Consider the following 23,528-nt stretch of genomic DNA (forward strand, 5'->3'; position numbering starts at 1 on the left):
CCCAGGCTGCTGCAAACCGCCGGGTTTAAGAGACACCCGGGGCAGGAGCAGCGCGAGATGCCGACGGAGGAGGCAGAGGGGCTCCGCTTCTGCGATCGGACCCCCAAGGCATTTGCATCCGATCAAAGGGGTATTTAAAAACAAAACAAAAAAAATCAAATCAAATAAGGGGCTGGTGAAGTTTGGAGGCTGCCGACCCCAGCCATCTGCCTCAAATCTGCGCGGGACAGTTGGTGCCTAGGTAATGCAACCGCAGGTATCAGCTCGCCTAATTAACTACCAGAAGAAAGCGTCCAACTTGAAACAAAGCTCCTATTTTATTTATTTGCTGACAGTAGCAGCGCGATTCCCTCCAGCACGGCATGAAAGCAAACACGCGCCCCCTCAAAAAAAAAAAAAAAAACACTGCCTTTTTAATTTTCTCCTTCAACAAGTGTTCCCTGGTTTGTCTTTGGGAAGGGAAAGCAAAAAAGTGCAGGGGGAGCCTGCAGCTCCCATTAGCATTAGAGAGGGCCCTGCAAAGACAGCGTCCCGCTTCCCCATGCTCATCGCCTCCACGCCACGAAAAAAATAAAAAGAAAAAAAAAGCAGCAAGCACACTCTAAGCTCCTCCATCACCCTGGGGAAGGCAGGGGAAACGGCCTTTAATAAACTGCCCTTAAGCAAACATGTCCCCCCCCCCCAACCATAATTTGGGCTGATGAAAGGAGCTCCGTGCCCTGCCTCCCCCCCTCCAGAGCCCGCGAGACAGGGCTGCTTCTCATTAGAGGCCCAGGTAGCGCTGAAGTTGGCGCTGGCCTCTGCGAACGGCAGCGTTGGGCTCTCGCAGGCTGTTTTTCACCTAAACTAGGAGATTCCTGACAATTACCACCCCCTTCCCCTTCTTGGCTTATTTAAGATGCCTCAACAGGCAAATGGGGGGGGGGGGGGAAAGAAGATGCCCTAGAAGCAGGAGAGCACAGGGCCATAGTGATTTTATTGCATATCTTTATTTATTGAAGTGCTTTAAATAGATATGGATTGACTCTCTCAGCTCCGGTTATTACAGCTTGAAAGGAGAGCCGCGGGCGCTCTCAGAAATGAACACAAGCCGCTTCCACGGATGCTCAGCACCCAGGGCTACGCGGTACCTTCTCCCACCTAACAGCGACCAGCACCCCCAGAGCCCCCTCCCAGTAAGGGCTGCGTTAGCTCTCCAGCACAATGGTTTCGGGCAGGGGTTGCCCCCAAGAAGTGCCGCATCCTGGCTCCGACGGGGCCAAGCTGCCCCGACCCCCAGCGCGACACCCGTTTACTCGCTCCGCGTCTCGCCCCCTGCACCCCGAGGGCCAGCCGAGCCCTTCATCCTTCCGCCGCCGCTTGCTGCCCGTTGACGAACGCACGCCTAAAACGGGGCAGAGATGCCACCAGCCTTCCTGGACAAGGCTCTCCAGGACGTGCAGTTTTTCTGGTGAGGAAAGCAACTCCTTTTGCTTAAGGAGCAAGTTTAAAAAAAAACCCCACACTATTAAACAGCGGGAAAAGAGGGAGAAAACCTTATTACAGCAACCCCGCGCAGAAGCTTCTCCAGGGCTTGAGAGAGACCTTATCAGGAACCGTACTGATAACACATTGAGGCCGACCCATGCGCCTTCAGCGCGTGAGAGAGATTCCTAACTCCACACTCAACTAGTGGGGGAAAAAGGTTGCATTAAAAAAAAAAAATGAAAAAAGCAACAGAGGCTAAAGGCTGCAGGCAAAGAATGGGGAGGATTCAAGCAGCATCTGAGCTTTATCTCCGGGACAGGGAGCTTTGCTAACACCCATCAAATACCTCCTGGGGATTAAACAGGAGGAGGTAATGCTCCCCCTTCTCCTACCAGGAAGATGCTTGGGGAAAGTTTTGCTTCTGAGTGCTTAAAGCTGCAGAAGGGGAAAAAAAGCAGAGAAAAGGGAAGGGGCAGCCGTGCTGCACCACCACTTCCCTCTGGCTTCGTCCGCTCTTCTGGATGTTAAGCAGGCAGCTCGCTTATGCTAAGCAGCGGTGCCATAAAGATATAAGATCCTGTTCAGATGGAAGATAGCTGGACCGTTGGGAAAGGCTTCTTGGCACAGGAACATAATTTCCGTTGGGAGCAGGAGGGGGTCAGATAGGACTTGCCACTATAAAACGAGGCACAAGCTGACAGCACCTCTAGTGTAACTGGCAAATATCCGCAATTTCCACCCAACTTCCGCCCTTCCAGGCACATCGACTCTTCTTCCATTCAGGGCACGATGCTCAGGGAAGAGGTTCAGCCCCAGGCAGCCCCTTCGGCCGGAGCGGGGCTGTCCACCACAGCCTGGACCGACCCGCTGCAAACCTCTGCGGCCCCCGCACCCAGGCGCCTCCAACCAGCCACCCATTTAGCTGCAAAGGCTTTTGATGGGACAAAATTAAATCCAAGGCAAGTCCCCAAGCGCAGCAAGAGGGCTCCCCGCTGGCCTGCGGTGTCCCCCTTGGCCACTCTGCGGTTCCCTCCCCGAGGAGGGGCCACCTCGGTCCCGCAGCTCATCCCCTCTGCTAGGCTGCTTTCATATGGTAATCGTTGGCTCAGAGGCAGCCCATCAGCCAGCACGCCTCCCCGTGAGTCCTCACACACTCTTCTGGATTTGTTTTCTACAACATATCCCTTTTTAGATATTTTTGGTAAATAGCAGCATCTGTACCATCAGCAGGCTGGTAAAAGAGTAACAAAAATTTTGTTCCAGGTAATTCCCAGGCCAGCATCCATTTTCCGAATCACCCCCAACCTCCGCTAGATACGTCACAGTCCAAATACCTTTCTTACAACACCTTTCCCCCACACCACTCCAAACCAAGGCTCTTTGTCCTGGGCACAACAGCCTGCAAGCTTTCTCCTGTGGGTTTCTCGCTCTGTGCTGCCTTCCATCATCTTTGCAAACATCTGGTCAAAGCAAGTTGCATCTGATTTGTAACCGATGTTTAAGAAATAACTCGGCTGGAGTTTTCTACACGACTCTGCACCGCTGCCTTTCGCAACGAGAGCGCCTGCCACGCAACCTTGGAGGGGTCCCACCTTCTTTTTTTGCTCTGCTGTCTCTTTACCAAGAGCCTGCTGGATGCTGAGCAGGCAGGGCTAGTGCAATCTGCCCGCAGCCCCTCAAGGGAAGTCCAAAACACTCCTCAAAAAAAAAGCACACTCTCCATCCAAAGCTATTTCTTCCCACAAATCACATGGCTGGCTGGAACAAATCAGGGTATCCCCACAAGCTTAGGAAGCCAAGCGATTGTCATGCAAAAAAAAAAAGCCTAAGCTGGGAACAAAACCATGCCCTATTTCCAAAACACCTTAGAAAGGCATGAAGCAGCACATTAGGCAGGCAGAGGGTAACCTGATCCGGAGGAACCACCCTCAAAGTCCAGGCTGGGGTTTGCACTGCTTCTGGTCGCCCCCCACGTCCTGCACTGACCAAGGGCATCACCATCCCCACAAGTCATCACAGGGTGGCACCTCAGCCCCGAGCACCATCCCTGCACCCGCGGGGCACCCGATCCTCGCCCAGGCCACCTCTCACCCCACGGCTCCCTTTTTCCACGCCGAGCGAGGAGGCAAGTCACTAACCCAGCATGCGACGTGACCACCAGGAAGAGCGTCTTGCATTACTTGAGCTAAAACTGGATCCTGGTTTCTGTTGTTTATTCTTTTGTAGTGATGGGAAAGAAAGCGCTGCTGCTCTGTAATCAGTCTTCTGGCTGCTGCTCTGCTTTTAGAGACGACCAGGGTAAGGCCGTGCTGCTTTCATGTGGCAACAGCCGCTTACACACAATACCATTACACTGATACACCGCTGAAATTAAAGCCCTCCTCTAAGGCTCAGCTGCTCCCAGAGGCAGCCTACTTGCTGCGGCCTTGATATCTTTTCCAAAAGCCCGTAATACAGTGAACTGAGTCCATTTCTTTCTAAATAGGCATTCATGAAATTTAATTACTCCAAAAAAATCCACCCCAACTAACATCTCTTTCTGAACGTGGGAGTCACGCTCGCCAGCTTTTGCTACCGTTTTCTCAGCAAATGCTCTGGATTTCTTGCTTCGCTTCTACACACGGGTGAAATTACAGTTCCTTGCCCTACCAAGGCGCGTCAAAACCCCTGAAAGGTGTTTTCTTCACAGGTGCTTCCTAAGAGTTGCGTTCAACTTTTCAGTGCAAAAATTGAGATTCCCCTTCTCGGGGAAAGTTAGGGCTCTGAGCTCACCGATGCTGATTCAGACTAAAACCTCCAGAGTGGATTAACGTAGCCAGAAGTGATCTCAGCTGTGAGACATTACAAGGGGCAGTCTCATTCTCAGCAGCTTTAAAATAGATTTCCACCCCCCTCTTTAATTAAAATGGATGCCATCTCTCCACATCTGTATTTCACCCTAAATAAACATCCTTGTTGTGGAAGAAAACACACTTTGTTTTCCTAAATCCAGCGTGCCATTTTCACAACCTTTCTTAGAGCCACTCCTTGGCTTCTCAAGCGCTCCTCTGTACCGCTGGTATTAAAAGGTCATCTATGTAAATAACGTGCTTTGAAAAGCAGAGAATTTGGGGCAAGGGTTCCCATTTCACCACAGAAGTGGCCTGATCTCAGAGCATCTCTTCCCCAGGCACAAGTCCCTCCGTACTTGGAGCATCTGCCCCGGCACCTCTGCTCAGGCAGGACAAGCCCTGCGGCCACCCACCAGCTTATCCCCACGCCGTGTCCAGGGACAAACACCGGCCAGATCCCCTTCGCTCACACCAGCGATGCCAACCCCGGCTCGGACCACAGCCGTGAAGATGCTCTTTTCCTCTCCACCCCTATGTTCCCCCCCGACGCTCTCACCCGCCTTCAGCGAGATCCAGGGCTGCTGCCCCCCAAGACGACAGAGAGGCAGAAAAGCAGAATATCCTTAGCCCAAAGAGCTACAATAATCCAAAGTCCTCCCACCTTTAGACTATATAGGTGACTGAGATGCCTAATCGCTTTATTCTTTGCTTGGGCACACAGGACAAGCCCCAAGAAGCTATGTCATGTTCAACACACTGATTTTGGCATAGCATCCCTTTAAAAAAAAAAAAATCCATGCTTGGGCCACAAGAAAATCCCTCCCTTATTTTTTACTTTCTTCCCCAGCTGAACCAGACGTACAGAGGCTCCCCTCATAGTTCCCATTAAGCCACATATCGTTAATTAGCAAAGGACCATTTCCCTCTGTAACAGTTAAAGGTTATCAGCAAACAGCTATCTTCTGCCATGACCTGAAGGCATCCTTCCTGCATCTCTCACCTTGGATACAGCTTTTCAATATTTTGGTCAGCTCTTAGCTTAGCAGAGCAGCACAGCCAATCCCTTACAAGCTATTGCAGCGCCCGTATTAACGGCAATGCTCATTTTTACATTATTTATACTTACATTAACCTAACACAGAGCATTAGAGTCCCATTGATTCTGTGCCACAAAACGGTCCTCCAAAGTGACATAAATCACAGCGCATCCCATTAGGCTCACGCGGGGCTTTTACCTCCCACCCCGTAGCTCCTGTGGCATTTGATTCACACGCATACACACTGGGGATTTATTCCTTGCCCAAACGAGCCACGCTGCCCTCTAAGCATCCTCCAACAAAAAAAAAAATACAGCCAAAAAGACAGATCCTTCTGGTTTGCTTGATATCTTAGGCACGGGAGCTCCCCTCGGCGCACAGGCAAAGCGGCACCCTCCTCTAGCATCCCACGTACAGCGCAGTCCCCGCCGGCTGCAAGCAGATGGTCACCGCGCTGACAGGTTGCAAACAGCTCTTTAGAGCCAGCCGGGGAAGCGGCTACTGTCTCCGTTCCTTCAGTTGCTTAAGGAAAAGGTTTCTCCCAGCTACCAAGTTTGCTTTGGGACCCTCCCACCCAAATTTTTGGGTTTCTTTTTTAAAAAAAAAAAAAAAGTGCTTCAGTCAAGTTCACATCACTCCAGTCTGACGCCCTACAGGACAAACACACACCCTGAAAAAATCCAAACACCCCAAAACCCCTGTGAACGTACAGAAGCACCTGGGGTGTAAAACACTTTGGGGTCCCTGGGGTAACTAAGACATGCTGAAGACACGTGTTCATTGCAATGCTATCCAGGTCAGGAGGCTTCTGGCCTTAAGCACAGCCCAAAAAGCATCGGGAGCCACCAGATGTTCTCCACAGAGCTACTCGGCAGCACTGGATTTCCAGCCCTTTCTCTCCTCTTGTGGCCATGGTTAGCAGAGAAGCTCCATCACACACTCACATACATGTTTTTTCCCCTCTTGTAAGGGAAATACTGTGCTAGCAGCTAGGCACGGTAGAAGAGGATAAAGCGGTTTGGTCAAAAATGTGGCGTTTTCAAGCACACCAGAACATTTTGGTTGCAACTCCCCATAAGACTGAAGCTTCCGCTAAAACACAAAACTTCCTCCCAGCACCAGTGCCATTTACAGGGACCCCAAGGGCTTGGGAACAACACGTGCTACTGGGCACAGGCCCTAAACACAGGGCAGCTGTAACCGCGCTGAGCAGGGACCCAAGGACCAGGGCTTGCTCCTGAAATCACCCGCTGGGTGACCAGTCACCTGCCCATCTCTATGCCCTGCTTTCCCCACCTGCAAGATGAGGGTCACAGACCCGATCCCTTTTGGAAAGGGCATCGCTATTTAGCCGGGGAGGAGCGCTAGGAAGAGCTAAGTTTGGGGGAAATCAGTGTTTTGCACTCTTTTCTTCAGCTGAAGATCATCATTCCTCACCACCGTTGCCATCAGGCCACGCCGAATATCCACACACACCTAAAAGGATGCAAAGCGCTGCCAAACTGCAGGACCCTGCCTCCTTTCGTCTCCCCAGTGTTTTTAACCATGCAACTTGACCCTCGCAGAAACATGTGTTTTGCATTCTCCCTCCTATACTTTCCACAGACATGCACACACACTCTCCTTCCCCTTCCCGTAGGGGCACAAATACAACCCTTTCCTCTCTCGCTTTAAAGTGGGGAGGGGGAAAAAAACCACATAGGCATACCTCTGTATCGCTCTGCAAAGGAACGAGCCAGAGCCGGGCAGAACGAGATAGAGAGGCCAGCCGTAAAACTCCTCGGCTGCGACTGCTAAGTGGTCTGTTGCTATTTCGTGCAGGGGTCATTAACAGCCAGGCTGGATCTGCTGTGCTCCCTCCTAGCTAGTACATAAATACTAATGCAAACAGATCCAATATGTCATTCGTACACGGAGACGGAAGGAGGGAGGCCGTAAGAGCATGCAGAATTTAAAAAAAAAAAGCAGCTCCATTCATAGAAATCCAGCGCGCTCCACCTGCCCCAAGCAGCCAGGGACTACCGAAAAACCGCGGCGTGAAGGGTCCCGGCTTGGTTTTCCCTCTCCTCACCGGAGAGGACGCCCGCGCGGCTGATGGAGCAGAGGCTGCAGGCAACACGGAGCGGTTTTGAAGGAGCAATACTTGCCTTACTGACAAGCAAGGGATCGCGTTCCCCCAGCCCGCGTCACAGGATGAGGTTAAAAATTCATGAGATCCGCTGTACCCGCTCCTTTTTACAGCATCCTTACAGCGCCGTACTCGAGACGAGCGGTTTTGAAGCCGGCGAGGGCTGGAGACTAGATGCCCCTGGCCAAACCGGCAAAGGCTGTGACATAAACCAGAAGCCCTGCGGTCTCCGAGCGCCTTCGGAGAGCATACCGAACATTGCTAGCGCGCTCGCCACGCCACCACCGCATCGACATCTAACACGCGCCGCCACAAAAAACGGGACATCCTCAGGATTTACGTACTGTTAAAGCACCTGACCAGAAAGTCTGACAGCTTCTGGGAGCAGAGCACACAATGAATTCCTCTGCGCAGGTATTACAAAAACCACACTTTTAAAAAAAAAAAAAACACACCACCGCTATTTTTGATCCGTCATGTTTTCAGGCTCATCGACATTACTCAACGTTTCAGCTTGCCAGGCGAGGCCCCACCGTAGCCGATGGCTTCCCCTACCGCTTACCACGTGTGATCATTCAGAATCGACAAGGACGCTGTCTACGCACCCGGCATACGGGTTTTTTCCCGTCCCTGGCCGGGCTGGCCCCAACACGTCTCCGACTTCTTGTTTTTATTCCAAACTACAAAGGAACCTGCCCAATTCGCCCCAGTTTGCATAACCAGTTTAGCCCAGCATTTGGTTTTAAAAACTCAACTCTTGTTAGTCATTGTCGAGGCCAAACAAAACCCAGCCCTCTCGCTAGCTTTTGGATCCTGTTTTTCCAGACTTGGACAGAGGCAACATATATATATATATATATATTTTTTTAACATTACCCAAATTTTAGAATTTGAAAGATGCACCTCAATACTTTTATATGCACCCCTTCTAACTGCTGTCCTGGTTATTTTTAAAGTTGCTCTTTACAGGTTACAGCATGGTAGCTGAAGTACTCCATACCCAGGCAAGGGATTAAACGCATGGCTGCAACTCCTTAAATCCAAAATTGAGATCCCCAGATTATCACAGCGTGGTATTTTTAACATTCAAAACCTCAAAACAGATATATTTACCAGCCTTTCTTGCTTTACCACAACAGAAACAGAAGCACAGAACGTCCACTCTCAACGAGCAGTTTATTTAGCACAGACAAACATGCTCACCAAAAAAGGAGACACTGCAAAAACGCAACAAAAAAACCCACAAACAAACCAAAAAAGGGCAGAAGGACTTTTAGAGTCTCTGGTGCAACGCAATCCTTCTGCACCCTGCACCTATGTTCAACCACCCTTTGTCACATGTAACACAATAGAAGGCTCTCAAGCTTTTCTTTCTTTGGTTAAAAAGGAGCATGTTTTGGGGTCAAGCACGTGCTTGCATGCATGCTTCACATATGGCAACTTCCACTGCACTAGAAAACCATAGTTTAAATATTCTCCTTGCAGTTTTCCTTCAGACAAAGCTTTAAGCAGCTCATACAGCAACGTCACCCTACAGCACGGGCTCCGGGAAGAAGGTACCGTAGCTATCTGTGCTAAGACAAGTATTGCTCCCTAAAACAAACAAGAAGTTTTCCTTGCTACCTACCCGGAGACCATTCCTCTAGATGGAGCAAAAATTAGCTTACAGGCTTCTGCCCTACATGGGGGAAAAAAAAATATCAGCTGTATAGACGCAGCTATGATTTCTGTAGACTTCATCCAGCTGCACACAGTCCAAAAGTGTCACCCCAAATTGTCCTGGGTGCAGGACAAACCCTGCGAGACACCCAACAAGCTCTGGGACACCCTCCTGCATCTCACCACTGCCTCAGCCCGCTCCCACCACTTGCCAGGTGGCCTTCAGAAACATGCACCGCTTGGTAATTAGGGATGCCGGTCCCAGCGGGCTCATCTCAGCCATGCTCTTGGTGACGAGGGTAGAAAATCCCCAGAGAGACAGCGATGCTGGAAGGCAGCTGGGCCGGGCACTCAGCTGAAAGGTATAAAGGGCTCAGCCTGTCAACTTGCGAGATGGTCACCAGAGCAGCTCTGTGCTGCAACAGCCATCCAGCCAAATCCCCTCACCTGAAACAAATCCCTTTACTGCCATTCTCAGTACACTCTGGCAGATGAAAGGAGGAATTTCCACAGCTAGGGAAGGCTCCCGGCATCCCCTGCGACTGTAACAACAAACATACAAGTGCTTTAGGATCACAGGCAAAGAAGGAAAGCAGAAGCCTTGCCTAGACCAGAGCCAAGGACTGGATGGCTACAGTAGCTTGCTAAGCTGCAACTGATGGCCATCCACCAAGACAAATCCAGTTGGCACCCACCAGGCTTATGTCCCCCCGGCAAACAGCAGCAAGCAGGTAGGTGCTGCTCCCAAACTGGGTGCGCTGTCACCCTCCTCCCCAGTAAGGCCACCACAGACTACTAACCGTCTCCCATGCCTGACTCAGGGAGGGCAGAGCTGAGCGGAAGGAAATAAAATATCTCCAAGAGATCCACTAGAAGAAAAGTGGTCAAGGAGACACATGGTGGGCATTCCTTCTTGCGTCCTGCAGAAAAACTCACCTCCAAAGCCAAATAAGGCATCTCCTAAAGGCTGGGGGACAACGAGAGGAACCACACACCTAGGTGGAAACGCAACGCCAAACTGCCCTTGCCACCACCAACGCTGATGGACCCCAGGAGCGCACCCAGCAGCAACGCCACATCACTAAGCACTCACCTCCAAAGCTAACAAGCACGCACACAACTCAGACAGCCGGAGGAGACACTTTGTGGCCATATACGGACGTGATAGCCCCAAGGGACAGCGGGGAGCATCAGAGCACAAAGAGCCACACGTGGCCTCCGCGGCCAGGGAAACGCAGCTTTGGCAACAGCCGGGGGGATCTTGAACTTCCCAACTTTTGGTCCAGCTTGCCTGACTGCTAATCAAAGGCAATAGGACTAGGGTGGTTTGGCTTTGCCTGCAGAAGGCCAGGAGAAGTGGCTACCATGCGTGCCTGGTGCTCCAGGCTCTCCCAGGGATGCTGGCAGCACAGGAAAGCAGACATCATACACATGGAAGCCACGGGGTCTGCCCCCTCGCAGCCTAACACAGATTTTTTTTAAGTGGTATTTGACTGGCAATAGGAAGCTGTCCTCTGGCCAGACCCCAGAAGCAAGAAAGGGCAGGACATTGATGCAAGCTCCCGCAAGGCAGGCTGGAGGAGAAAACCCTTCGAGGGAGGGCAGGCAGGCTTCAACGAGGCCTCGTCTCCAACGCGGCGCCCCAGACTGCCGATTATTTTTAATTACTGCGTAATTGTGCTTGGGAGCCATGCTTTCATTTAAGCACGCCTCCACGTTGCACGTCCAAAAAGGGGGAGGCAGGAGGGGAGGGACAGACTTCAAAAATAATATTCTGGTGTAAAAATACTGCAGTGCCATCCAGCAACTGTTAAAAATAGCCAGAGCAGCCAGAGACGCAAGTATTTTTGCTGTACACACAGCATCCGCAGCGTGTTTAGGATAAACAGGGGTGGAGGGAGACTCGCTGGTATCTCACACACCTGGGTGGTGGCTCTCCAAAAGGAGGTGATGGCCTCAGGCCAGACCTCAGCAGACTGCGTGTCCACATTGCAAGATCCACCCTCATGACCAGCACTAATTACTAGCTTCGCTCACAGGCCCCGCCGCCGCCGAAGCCTTCAGAGATGCCCCTCCAGGTGAGGGTGGGGACGTTTGCTTGGCTCCACGGATGAAAAAGAGAGCTGCAGACCGCGTTTTTATAGCGGCTGCTTTCTGGCTGCCTGGAAAACACCCTCCTCCTGTTCTTCAAGCCAATCCAAACAGATTGAGCCAGTAATACAGCAGGGCGACGGCTGCACGCCGCCTTGCCAGCGCGCGACGGCGAGCTCTCCACGGGGGATAACAGGCATACAGCGGAGGGACAGACGAAAGCCCAGGATCCGTGTCTCCAGCTCTGACAATAGAAGGCGTTGTGGCTTCACCTCAGAGCTTGGATTCGATTCCTTTCATTCCGAAGTCACTGCAAGCGCATTACGCAACTAACTCGCAGAGAAAGGAAGGGGGGGGGGGGAAAAAGCCCCAAAATGCCGTCAACACGTCTCGAATAGCTGCTCTTTGGCTTCTTAGCCAGAATAAAGTATGTGGCATTTTCGAAAATGGCTGTTATCACACTGCAAACTGATCAAAGGGGAGGGGAGTGGGAACCAGAGTCTTCTTTTCAGCCCCCACCCCCAAGAGCATGCAATGCAGGAGCCTGCAGAAGAGACCCATCTGGACAGGACCGGGCCAAGGGAGGTGAGACATCCCACCCCCACCACCACTGAAGAGGGGCAGGGAGGCTGAGTTCACTGACCCCAGTGGAACAAAGCTCTTCTCGTCCTTCTCCACAAAATCCTCCAAAAGCCAGGAAACTGGACGTTCGGTGGAGCAAGGACCTCTGCTAAGACCTGAGCCTCTTGCCCTCCTAGTCCTTCCACCAGCATTGGGGCTCGTGCACCCACGCACGCCACAACGCCGGCCAGGTATAAGCCCCAAACTTCACAACCTGGAAAGCACTGCTGTTTCAGGACACCCACTGCCAGCACCTTCAGACACAAGGAGACAGCAAGACCCCCTAACACATCACACACATCCATCTTCTTTTTAAAACCATCCCAAGGAGTCCCTGGTCTCTCTAACCTCCTGGCCAAGGAAAACTCCCACACCATGCAATACATGGCAACCCCTTTAGCAGCTGCCCACATCCACCCCCGAGAGCCTGGCTCTTGTTTTAGGACATGTCCTTCCACCCTAACCTCTCACCGCTCCAGGACACGCAGCTATGCCAAGGAACCCTTCCCCTGCCCAGAGGTGGACAGCGAGCAACGCTCCTAGCCTAAGATGCAGAGGAGGACAAGCACAGGCATTTAAATGCTGTCGCTGCCAAGCGGTGAGGGAGTCTGGCTGGAAGGGGGTAATCAGGGATAATTTTCAGGCTGGCAGCTCCCAGGGAGGAGAGTCTCTCTGCAAAAGGGAAGACTCACAAAGCAACAGCAGAACAAAGTCAGGGTGGAGAAAAGCTTACTCTAATCTCAGCAACTCTCTAATCTCCCTGCCCAGTATGATCCTCCCCCTTGCAGGGATCTTATTGTTCAATAGGCACCAGGCAAGTTTTGCTAAAACTTTAATGGGGGAAGAATGCACCGCGAGGAGAAGCGTCATGTCTTACGCGAGCACACCCCCACAGATCGCTCTGCACCCAGCGAACGCGTGCGTGCATTTTACCTGCGCCCGAGTTTACGATTAGGCTGGGTCTATTGAGAGGCGTTGAATACATCCCTCTGGCAAGCAAAAGCATCCAAAGCAGTCCTGCACGCGCGCTCAGTGACGGCACCAACAAAAGCATCGCTCCACCTGTATCTCTTGCCCTTTCCAAAAGCCCACGTGCCTCCAGCAGCTTGCCCTCAGCCCTGCTCCCGCAGGGAAACGGAGCCCGTCGTGGTGCCGGGTGTCTGCGCGCGCGCCGCGCTCGAGTCCTCGCCGCTCCTCTTTGCGGGCCCCGCTGCAGAGAAAGGGAGCTCACCCCAGAGGCAGATGGGTCTAACACACATTGAACGTCTCCGAATGAGATTTTCCACGCTCTTTCAAAGGAGAACAATCCCTCAGCTTTAGCCCTCCGTGCAGGCTTGCGGGGAAGGGGAGCAGGGCGTAAGGAAGGTTACTCGCAGGACCTTTACAGAAGTCACCCTGGCAGGACCCCCCGGAAGCACAAGAGATGCTGGAATCTGACTTTTGTTGCCTGGATCGATGACCATTTTGTCATGATTAGCGGGACAAGCCATCGCTCTTGCAGCTCCACGCGTTCAGGCCGGGAAGAGCTCACTCACAGTGCTAACAAGCCCCCTTCCCTCCTGCTTTCCTTCTCAGGACTAAGCCGGGAACAGGAGCGAGGGCAGCCAAACCGCCTGGTGAGATCCCACGGGGGAGCAGGGGAGGCTACCCCATCTGCAGAAGTTGGGGGCAATTTCCTTTCATTGCACTTCAACAAAAGGTGTTTAACAGAAACTGCTTTACCTTACTGGAAGGAAAAATGGAAGAGTGTTGGGCTTTCTTAATTATAAAGTTCTGTTTTTGTGTTCCCCTTACAGGCTGCTGCAAATCACACCGGTGGGGTGAAGGGATGGAGGGGAAGAAAGAGCAGAGCCCTCAAAAGAAGCTTCCCCCTAGAGTTGATCTTCCCTAACAAAAGGGACAGCCCAAGCTCCAAATGCAAGAGAGAAGTCGCGGGGTAGAGGCCAGACCTCTTCCGTATTCGCTTCTTGTATGACTGGGTGTATCATCCTCCACGTCCACTGCCCTCCATCTCCCAGGGTAAATCACCGTGTCTTAGTCACCTAAGACAACTAACAAAGCTAAAGGGAAGAAACTCGCTCAAAACATTTGCTTTTCTAATAGGAGGGGCGCTCCAGCCCCGTGCATCTGAACAGAGTCCTGCTTTTGAGGCACCTGAACCAGCTCCCAAGCAAACATTTTATCTGCAAAAATCAAGTTCCTTGGAAGAAGCCCAGTCTCATGGTCACAGCCCCATTTTGGGACTCGGGAGGCTCAGGGTCTATTTCTTGCTCTGCCTCAGGCTTCTGTGCAACTTCAAGACAGACTTTCGACATCTCTGCATCCCCAGCTGTAAAACAGGAATGAGACCGCTCAAGTGTGGCACTCGGAGCATCGCAGAAGGAGCCTGGAGATGCTGCACCTGACATCGAGCCAGTCATACATATGCACACAAACACGCACCTCGAGCGACTTCACAGCCTTCCCCAGGGGCCTTTGGGAACTGGTAATTCCTCCTCCGCCTCCTTCCCATAGCAAAGAGCAAGGTCAGCAACTACTTAGCTGAAAAGGGGCTATTTTCCAGCACCTGGAAGAGCAAGCGGTCAGCTATCAAAGGTCCTTCAGAGCGGATCTGTGGGCTGACGCCAGACGAAGGAAGACACGGAGGCAGAGAGCACTGCAAGCGCCCCCGGGACAGGACGTCCAGCGAACCACGGACCCGGGAGAGGCGAGTGACCCAGCGCGAGCCCCACGGGCTGAGAAAAGACAGGAAGCCAAGGTCGTCCCACGCACAGAAACACTTTCTTCTTCTGCACCTCTTCAAGCAAGCCTAAAGCATCCTGCCTGCTCCTCAGCGTCACGGCGGCCTGCAGCTCTTCCCACCCACATCGCTATGGGGGGCTTCCAGAGCTGCCATTTCTTCCCTTGTTCCCCACCTCAATTTCTCTGTTGAGCCCAACACGGAGAAACACACGGACCCAAACTCCTTATCACAACCCATTTACCACATACGCTCCTGGCCACCTGACAAGTCTGGGTTACAGCTTGCAGGTTCAGAGCCCCTCAAGCTATGCAAAGGTGAGCAACACCCAGTCACACAGCTCAGACACAAGGACAAGGACCAGCAGCCCAGGACCTCTCACAACAAAGGCTAACCTGGACACACAGATGAGCATGGTCCGGACCAACTCGTTGCAGTGGGGAGCAAACCACCCAGCCAGCTCAACCGAGCCCCTAGGAAGGGCACAGGTCTCAGAAAAGACCCAAAACACCTCCGGGAACACTGGAGACCTTGCTTTTCGGCTGCATGCGACAGGCTGGAGCGGGGAGGGACTTGCACAAGATGAAAGCGAGCTGTGCAGGACACGCTGGAGCAGGCCCCATATTAAATAATTCCTGCTTCCCTTCCCTCATTTTCAAGCGTTGCTTCATTCGGCCTTTCCCAGCCTCATTTGTGTTTGATCTCCAGGGTTCGTTCTGTGCCTTTCCCTCGCCTCAAACCAGCCGACTCGAGGCGAGAGGATGGGGCACAGGCCTGGGAAGAAGAGACAGCAGCTCCTTCCCCTCTCTGCGTGAGGAGCAGGTTAGGGGCTGCCAACCCAGCACATTCCTGGGCTGTGAGTCAGGCCTCCCAAAAACCAGGAGACTTCAAAAATAACACTAACACAGTTGGGAACCAGAAGGCAAGCAAAGTATCCCAAATCTCCATCGTGCACACAGCCCGTGTTTCTCACTCTGTTCCACAATCAAAAGGACCAAAGCTTACTTAAACAAAGACCCAGCTGAGACCATAAAGAATAACGTTACCCTCTGTGCTGGGATTTAGGCAAAATAAGAAATCCACACTACAACTACGTTGACAGAAAATTTCAAGAGTGCACAGCAGCAGGGACAGCTAGATGAAGGTTTCAGGGAGCGTTTAGGAGGTCACCTCACTCAGCCAAGGGCCTCAAGGCTCCCACCACAAGAAGCCCCCGAGAGGGCAGGCATGAAATCAGATGTTACAGCAACTTTATGATGCTTTCTTTCCTCTCTAGAGGAAGCTTTATCTTTCCCAACTCTAACGCAACCCCACTGCAGGTCACACAATGCTTTTTCCAGTGCCCAAGCCCGATTTGAGGGACACAGGAGCCACATCTCCCAAAAGCTACCAGCTAGACACTCCCACAGTGCCACAAAGAGCAAGAGTTCTGCTAGCTGGGGGAAAGCATCTCTGGTTTCTTTGAGGTCCTGAGCTCTGCCACAGCCACGAAAGGACCACCTGATCTTCAGTCACACTGGGATGAACAGACAGGGGAACAAGACCTGCTGGAGCAGAGGGCTGAAGCTCTGCTGAGGACTTTGCCTTGCTAGTAAAAAAAGGAATCAAAATCACAGACCTGCATTAGAGCAGGGCCTAGCGAGGCCACTCCGAACACCCTGCTGAAGACAGCTTAGGTTCAGGTGTCTTAGGCTTTTGCTACTCAAGGCCAAAAGAGGAGGAAAGCATAGAAACTGAGAAAAACATCAGCTCGGGCTAGCCCAAAACCAGATTTGGCAAATGCCATCCCCTCCCTCAACAGCCTCCCTGCAATGGGAGCTGCAACCCCTTCCCTCCGCCCACAGCACTCGCTCGGGGCAGACAGAGGGCTTCCCTGAAAAGACTCCCAACCCCTCTCCTCAGCTATACACGCAAAAAAATACCTTCTGCATCCTATTTTACAGGCAGATAGCCATTAGAAGTAGCAAGGATGTTTCCAAAACACAGGTGTATTGGGAAAGTAAATGGCTTTTATTTCAGGCAGGAGCAAACAAGGCATCACATCCAACGCGTGGATGCCCTTTGCTCCTCACTTGCCCTCGCACAGCAACCTCCACAACGAAGCACGAGATTTGAGGAGTCTCGCGTGCGTTATCCCTTTGCTTCCCATGCAGGCGTGTGCCCCATAGGATGGGTTCCCTCACCACATCCCTTGGGCCCGTGCAGCAGGACACTCGTGCTTGCACTCCCCACGCCGCAGCAGAGCGGTAAACTCCCACCTTAACCCCAGCCTCAAATAACAAAAATCCACCCAAACAGCACTCGTCTTACTGATGTTTTTCTCAGCGCGCCTGAAGATGCTCCTGTTTGCGTCACAGGCTGTGAACCTCCCGACACCCAAAGCACAAGGGCAGCGTCAGCTCGGTCCCAGCGCTCTGACTCACGAGCAGGGGTGGTTTGCACAACACAACTGATTGCAGCAAATCACGGCTTTGCACGAGGAAGGAGAGCCAAACACAGAGGCAACGGGCCTGAAAAGGCCGTGTCGTCGCCGGCAGCGCTTCGCGAGCGGCTCAGACGTCCCCAGAGCGGAGGCAGATACCTCCTCCAACGTCCTGCGAGCGAGGACGCGACTCGGACCGAGGTTTACGCTGCAAGTGGGGAGATCAACGTCAGGTTCAAGTCAAACATAAGGAAATTACCAGTTGCAGCAAGCAACCCAACTCCTTTGGCATGCACAGAGCGAAAGGGAGGATGCACATCGTGGGACCGTGCCTCCTCCAAAGCCACCGGCAGGAGGGAACTAGCGCTGCTGTGGTGGACCCACCAATGGCTCCTTGGGGTGCACGCACAGGGTGCAAAGGGCCTTTTGGGGGCAGGGGGTGGGAACCTCGGGTTTCCAAAAAACAAACACACCAGACAGCTTTACCAGCAACACACTCCGTTGCTGCTTCTTATGGGAACGAGAACCAGTAGGGACCCGTGGCTTTATGGCACCGACATCTGCTGTAACGAACTCCTCGCAGCCGCGGCGCAGCCCCCACCGTCATCGCCCCGGCGCGCGGCGCTTCCTGTCCCCTCTCCAGACACGGCCCCGGCTCCGGCCCCATGCGAGCCCAGAGCATGGCGTTTCCCATCAACCTACGGGGCTGGTATGCCAATCCCGACCAGCCCAAAACACGCCAAGAATGAGAAAGCTGCAGAGTTCAAGACTTTAAAGTGCCGTTGCTACTAGAAATGGAATCAAAACCAAGAGGCTTTCACATTTATCTGCTCCTTACATCATGCTCTAGCGCACTCAACTGACTCGAAATGCAGATTTTTTTAGATTTTTTTTTTTTTTTTATTCCTAGCACCACCAGCACAGGGATGGGAAAGGGAGCTAGCTTGCAGGATGCCAAGAGCACTCGCTGCCTTCCAGTTTCACCCCCAGGGCCCTTCCCACTGGGGACAGGAGAGGAGACAGAAAGGACACAGTGTGCCTTTTCAAGCCATGTTTACTGGGTTGGCAGTTGGGTGCTTTCGACTTCTAAGCAGGAAAAAAAAAAATGCTGTATGAAATTCTCCCCCAAGTACCACTTCCAAGGGATTTTGTCTTCTTAAGAGGAGTATTTTTCCGTTTCTCTCCTTTTTTAAAAGCTCTTTCTGTCATTATCGTGCAAAGACAGGAGAGAAACCTGTCTCTAGGACTCCATAACTAAGAAGCTGAAGGACAGGGGTGGAGGGAAACCCTTTCACACCCCACTGTTCTCAGCCAAGCAAATCCCCATCTCATGCAGCGTCAGGTGCTGCTGCTAAGCCACAAGTCTTCCAAGCATCTCCCTCTGCCATCTGCATGCAGTGACACCACCGGGCAGGAATCCTCCTGCAATTTGCAAGGACAATATGCAGAAACACGTCCTCCACGAGAAGCCACAACCCAAAGAGGTCACGGACAGCACTGCCAGCACCTCCCAATGTCATATTTTCCCAGACGTTCTCCTGATGATGGCACAAAAGAGCCAAGGTTGGACACACCTACCCTCAACTGGGATGGCTTTTCTAGCCCTGAGGCTCCAAAGGATGCACCATCCATCCGTTCCCATGTCGGACCATCTGCCCACCCTCATCAGCCAGCTCAGAGCCTGCAAGAGCCAACTGCAAGCTGAGGGAGCCTCTTTTCCCCAGCATACTTTTCAGCAGCTTTGGTGGATGATAAAAGTGGATAACAACACCTGGTTGCACAGAAGAAAAATCAGTGCAGCACAGGCAGGGCTTTCAAAGCTTCTGCCATACAGCTGTCCTAATATTCCCTGGCTTTGCCCTGTAGCTCCTACTGCCCTGGCTATTTTAGTCCCAGAAATCTCTGGGGTCCTCTCTCTGTCAGGTAGCACAAGAACCAGGAGCTCCAGGAGGAGTGAGTTTGTTCGGGGCGGTTTTCCCCCTTTCTTGCGTGCGGGCCCATATGCTGCTACCTCGCCACAAGCGATAGCAGGTCCGCGCTGCTTAGGCCAGCCTGAATTTCCCAGCATCACCCTCCCGATTTGCACTGCCGCTCTGCAACCTAAGCGCAGCTGGCACGGAAGGGAGGAGGCGAGGGAAAGGCACCCCGGAGACCTCGCAAGCCTGGTACCAAGTTGTTTTCTTATTAAGAGTGGCATGTGCAAACACAACAAAACCACTGCCGTGTCGGGGAATGGCGAGGAGCCCAGCACGTAAAACCTCGAGATCAGGAGGGAAGGTAGTCATCGCGGAGCACATTCCCACACCAGAAGAGGAGGGAAAACATCAATTACGGGGATGAGTGTGCCTACTGCTTCTGTATTTCAAACACTCAGAAGAGAAACCCAATCCTAAGCATCACTTCTCTCCCTATTGCAAAATGCAACACAATAAATAATATACATGTTCTCTGTTACTACAGAGAAAAATGATTCCTCTCTCTGCAATGTCTCTCCCTCCCTCCCTCCCGGGGAGGCAGGGACACAGAGGAGGATTGCCACCAAGGCTGGACGCCTCTACGATCGGTCCACTCCATCATCCCGTTGGGTCTCGGCACAGCACTCCTGGAGAGGGAGTGGTTATGGATCCACAGCTAAAAACTTCTGTACGTCATATCGTGAGAAACGCCAGCATGCCTCGAGGCAGCCGTCGCACACTTCCCTCCCAGCTCAGCTGGGCTTGATTTTTCTTCCCCTTTGTGATTCCCTCGCTCCTGCCTACTTTATTTCAATCCCTGCAGGAACTTGGTGCCTGCAAAAATAAAGAGCTGGTGGCCACGTAGGACAGAGCCTGGCAGGGGGGGACACGGGAGCTGTTTAGGGATCCCGCGTGCACACATCTAGCCCCCACCCCGTGCCATCCCTCGCCTGCGTTTCCCATCCCAGGGGCACCAGGCCGCTTGGCTAACGCGGCTAAAGCCTGACCCTCCGCACCCCAGCTAATCCCGTTTTCCCAGCCTCTCTCCTGCTCTGCCAACGCGCTGAAACCCTGACCCCAGCATCCTCGCTCTATTCCGGTCCGGCAGCCTCCCCCCGGCTTCATCTGCCGCCCCCGCGCGCGCACAGCTCTCCTCGCGACAGACCCAACTCATCACACCCTCCTCCGACGGCGCTGCAAGCCTGATGCCAGTTGCCGGCCCTCGAGCCTCTCTCTTTTTTAGCCTGTTCCTGTGCAAATAAGTTTTTCCTCATCCCCCCCCCCCCCCACTCGGAACACGCTGTTGCAACAACGTCCGTTCCACTAAATAAGTAAATAACGCTATTGCTGTTCTCCGTTTGTTGAAACACACTGGATCTTTGTGTTGCGAAGGTGGAAAAACACTAATCCAATTAAAAAAAACCTCCCTCCCCAAAATTCCTCGTTGCCTTAATTACGCTTCAGAAACGAAGGCTTGGCTCATTTTCCTCCAAAAATCAGCTTGTCAGGAGACGCCTTTAAACTAATAACACAACAAATCCGTGCCATGTGCAGCTTTGTGATGGGCTTGCATAGCCCCGTCACATGCTGCCTTCCTCTCCGAGGCAGGGAGGGAGCAACCAGCCGTATTCGTATACGGGGCTTCAAAGTTGCAACAAGGATTACAACCTGTCTGCCCATCACGGCGTGACAGGCAGCTCCGGAGCTCTGACATTTACAGTTATACAGTTATTTACAGTCTCTTCCAGACTCCTGGAGCCAGCCAACTTTATAGGTCTTTGCTTCCCAGACCTACAGTTAAGGACATTTCATATATACGTGTGTATATATCTAGCTGTGCCTAAAGGAAAAGCAGTGCCACCCTTCCCTCCCTGCAGCAGCAGGGAGGCAGAGGGAGAAGCAGAGTCCCGAGGCACGGAGGGAGGAGGTGTTAATGAATTGCAGAGCAAAAAAAAAAAACAACAAACAAACCACACCAGAGCGGAAGGGCTGAATTTGCTCACCGGAGCCCTAACGGGAGAGGGCGGCAGGACGGACGCTGCTCTGTGGCAGGGATCGCGCGGGGAAGGGCCGCGTTCGAGCGCGCCTCAATCACGGGATTCACTCGTGCGCAGGGAAACTTTGGAAAGCCATGGGGGGAAAAAAGATCACTTAGCTGCCCTGAACCACCCGTAGGTCGCTTTACAAAAACCTCAGCTAAAAGGCAGGATGAATAACCACTTATTTGAGTCCGGGGCGGGGGGGGGGGGGGGGAGATTGAGAATCAACGCTATTCTAAACAAGGGACGGTTTTGTTTGGCTTTTTCCCCAGCCAGTAAAAAAAACAAAAAAACACCAAAAAAAAAAACCAGCAATGGGGAGCAGCAGCGAGGGGAAAGACGGCAGCGGGAGCAGCTCGCAGGGCTCCTGCGCGCCGCGCTCCCCGCCGCCTGCACGGCGGCAGCCACCCGCCCCACATTCCTCAATCTGGATTTAAAAATAATAATAACAATAAAAAAAACCCTCACACCCCCCCCCCCAATGTTCTCCATCCAGCGCGCGGCCTCCCCCTGTCATCACGCTGCAACTTCGGGACGCACCTCCACCCCAGCAGGCTCCCCGCAAAGCCGCAAGGAAGGACCCTAACGTCGGGGGAAGGCGGCAGCAGCAGCGACGGCGCTGCCGCCCCCCGCCCGGCCGCCCCCCCCCCCTCCGCTGCGGCACCAAACCCAACCCAAAAAAAAAAAAAAAAAGCGGGTTATTGGGATTTTTTTTTTTTTTTTGCTGTGTGTTTTCTCTTCCCTTACCTGCGGCGGGCGCGGAGCGGCGCGGCAGCAGCAGGAGGAGGAGGAAGAGGAGGAAGGCGGCGGGGCGCCGGCGGAGCGCCGGCATGGCGGGAGCGGCGCGGAGCGGAGCGCGGTGCGCAGCGCTGCTGCCCGCCCGCCCGCCTCGCCACCACTGCCGGGCTGCCCGGCGCGCCCGCGGCCCGGCGCGGCCGGGGGGGGCGGAGCGGAGCGGCCCAAGGGCGGGGCCGGCCACCCCCCCACCCCCCCCCCCGCGCCTGCGATGAGCTGCTGCCGGCCTCAGCCCACACACACACACACACCCCGCTCCAGGGGAAGCTCAACGCGCACCCTCCGCGGAGCGGGAGCTGGCAGCCCCGAAACGCCCGGCTGTATTTTGGGAAGGGGTGGGGGGGAACAGGCAGTAACGACAACCCGAAATAACAACCACCGGAGCCCGGCGGGCCGCTCTGCAGTGGGGACGAGCGGACGCAAGGGGGAGCTCGGCGCCGGAGCGCGGCTCGCCCGCAGCCCCGGCCCCAGCCCAGCCCCGGTGAGCGAGCAGTGATTTATTGTTGCCCCGCCGCGTCCGCACCGACCGGAGAGACGGGCCGAAAAAAGAAGGAAAAAAAAAAAAAGCTTTAACACATTAAGCAGTGTGTCCTTTTACCGCTAACGATGTTAGTGCCAGAGGATTAGATAATGGACTATTAATTCTTCCCTCAAGAACCAGGACCGAAATCCAGGCTGCAAACTACAACCATGCAAGCAATCTCTCTCCCCCCTCCTCCCCCCCCCCAAAAAAAAATCACATACAGTGGAGCAAAAGGAGGCCCTGCCCCTGCACTTTACTATTAAATCTATTTATATCTCCCCTGTCACAAACAATCGACAAAACTTACACGTCTGCAAACTTCGAGGAGTCGGGCTGCAGTTTTCCATGTGATGAGCCTCTGCTCAGGCTGGTTTGAAAACCTTGCTCACTGAAGCTGGGCCCCAGAGGCCAGGGGCAAGGACATTAGGAGTTCAGCAAAGATTTTTTAAAGCCCCTTTTCATTAAGGTATATTAGCACAGCTTCCCAAGCAGAAAAGCCTGCAGGAGCAGGGTTGCAAAGTGCTGAGTGACAGCAAGAGCTACTCCCTTCCACTTCAGGTTAAGTAACAACAAGCTGTGATTGCTACCCATAAATGGTTAAAATAGCATGGGAACTGCTAACTACTTTTAATTGCTGGCAGCTGCTCCGTTCCTCCAGGGTAGGGCAGTGGGGGCGAAGAAACCCTGGCAGGCCATAATTACAGCCTGTTCTTCATCTCCAGCCCTGGTGGGACTGGGGCTGTGGTTTTGGCAGAGGCCGTCTCCAGGCCTAAGGTGCTGCCGGTCCTCTGCCGTCTGCTCCCTCGGCGGTTTCGTTCCTCGGCCCCAGCTCGGTTCCCGCGTTCGGAGGGGACCGTGCGGCTGGGAACGAAGCGCCGGGGCGGGGGGAAGACGCTGGTATTCTCACCCAAAACGCCGCGCCGCGCTGCCGTGGCCCGAGCTGCTGCGGTTGAATCGGGGGGTGACACACAGAGCTGGGGGACCCCAGGAAACCCTGGGATGCAGAAGTGCCACGGCTGCTCTTAGGTGCTGGGACGGGTGGCCTTCGTTGTCGGGACAGGCCTTTCGGCATCACCCCGAAAATCCACCCAGCTCCGGCCAAATCTGAGAAACCTCCGAATCGGAGCCCCGAAACGCGGGGCACCCTGCGCCACGTCGCTCCAGCCGCCGCCGAGCCGAGAGCGCTACCCAGCTGCCTGAGCCTTTAGTGCTACCTAGAG

General features: G+C 53.4%; 1 protein-coding gene across 3 annotated transcripts in view; it reads right to left on the reverse strand.

Moving 5' to 3' along the window:
• Positions 1-21,912, reverse strand: part of UNC5B (unc-5 netrin receptor B) — a 68,897-nt gene extending 46,985 nt beyond the window's left edge. The window contains exons 1-2 of one of the 3 annotated variants that reach the window (XM_068950934.1): positions 21,738-21,890; positions 20,955-21,070 (exon numbers count right to left, since the gene is read on the reverse strand). Coding sequence is in view for 2 of the 3 variants with exons in the window: in XM_068950930.1 (XP_068807031.1) it covers positions 21,738-21,822 (85 nt within the window). In the remaining variant the exon portion in view is untranslated. Of the gene's footprint in view, positions 1-20,954; positions 21,071-21,737 lie in introns of all 3 variants that reach the window. The other 2 variants (XM_068950930.1, XM_068950933.1) reach the window with 2 other exon arrangements.
• Between the last annotated feature and the right edge of the window lie 1,616 nt (positions 21,913-23,528).

Source organism: Struthio camelus, chromosome 7, assembly GCF_040807025.1.
Source record: "Struthio camelus isolate bStrCam1 chromosome 7, bStrCam1.hap1, whole genome shotgun sequence".
Lineage (NCBI taxonomy): Eukaryota > Metazoa > Chordata > Aves > Struthioniformes > Struthionidae > Struthio > Struthio camelus.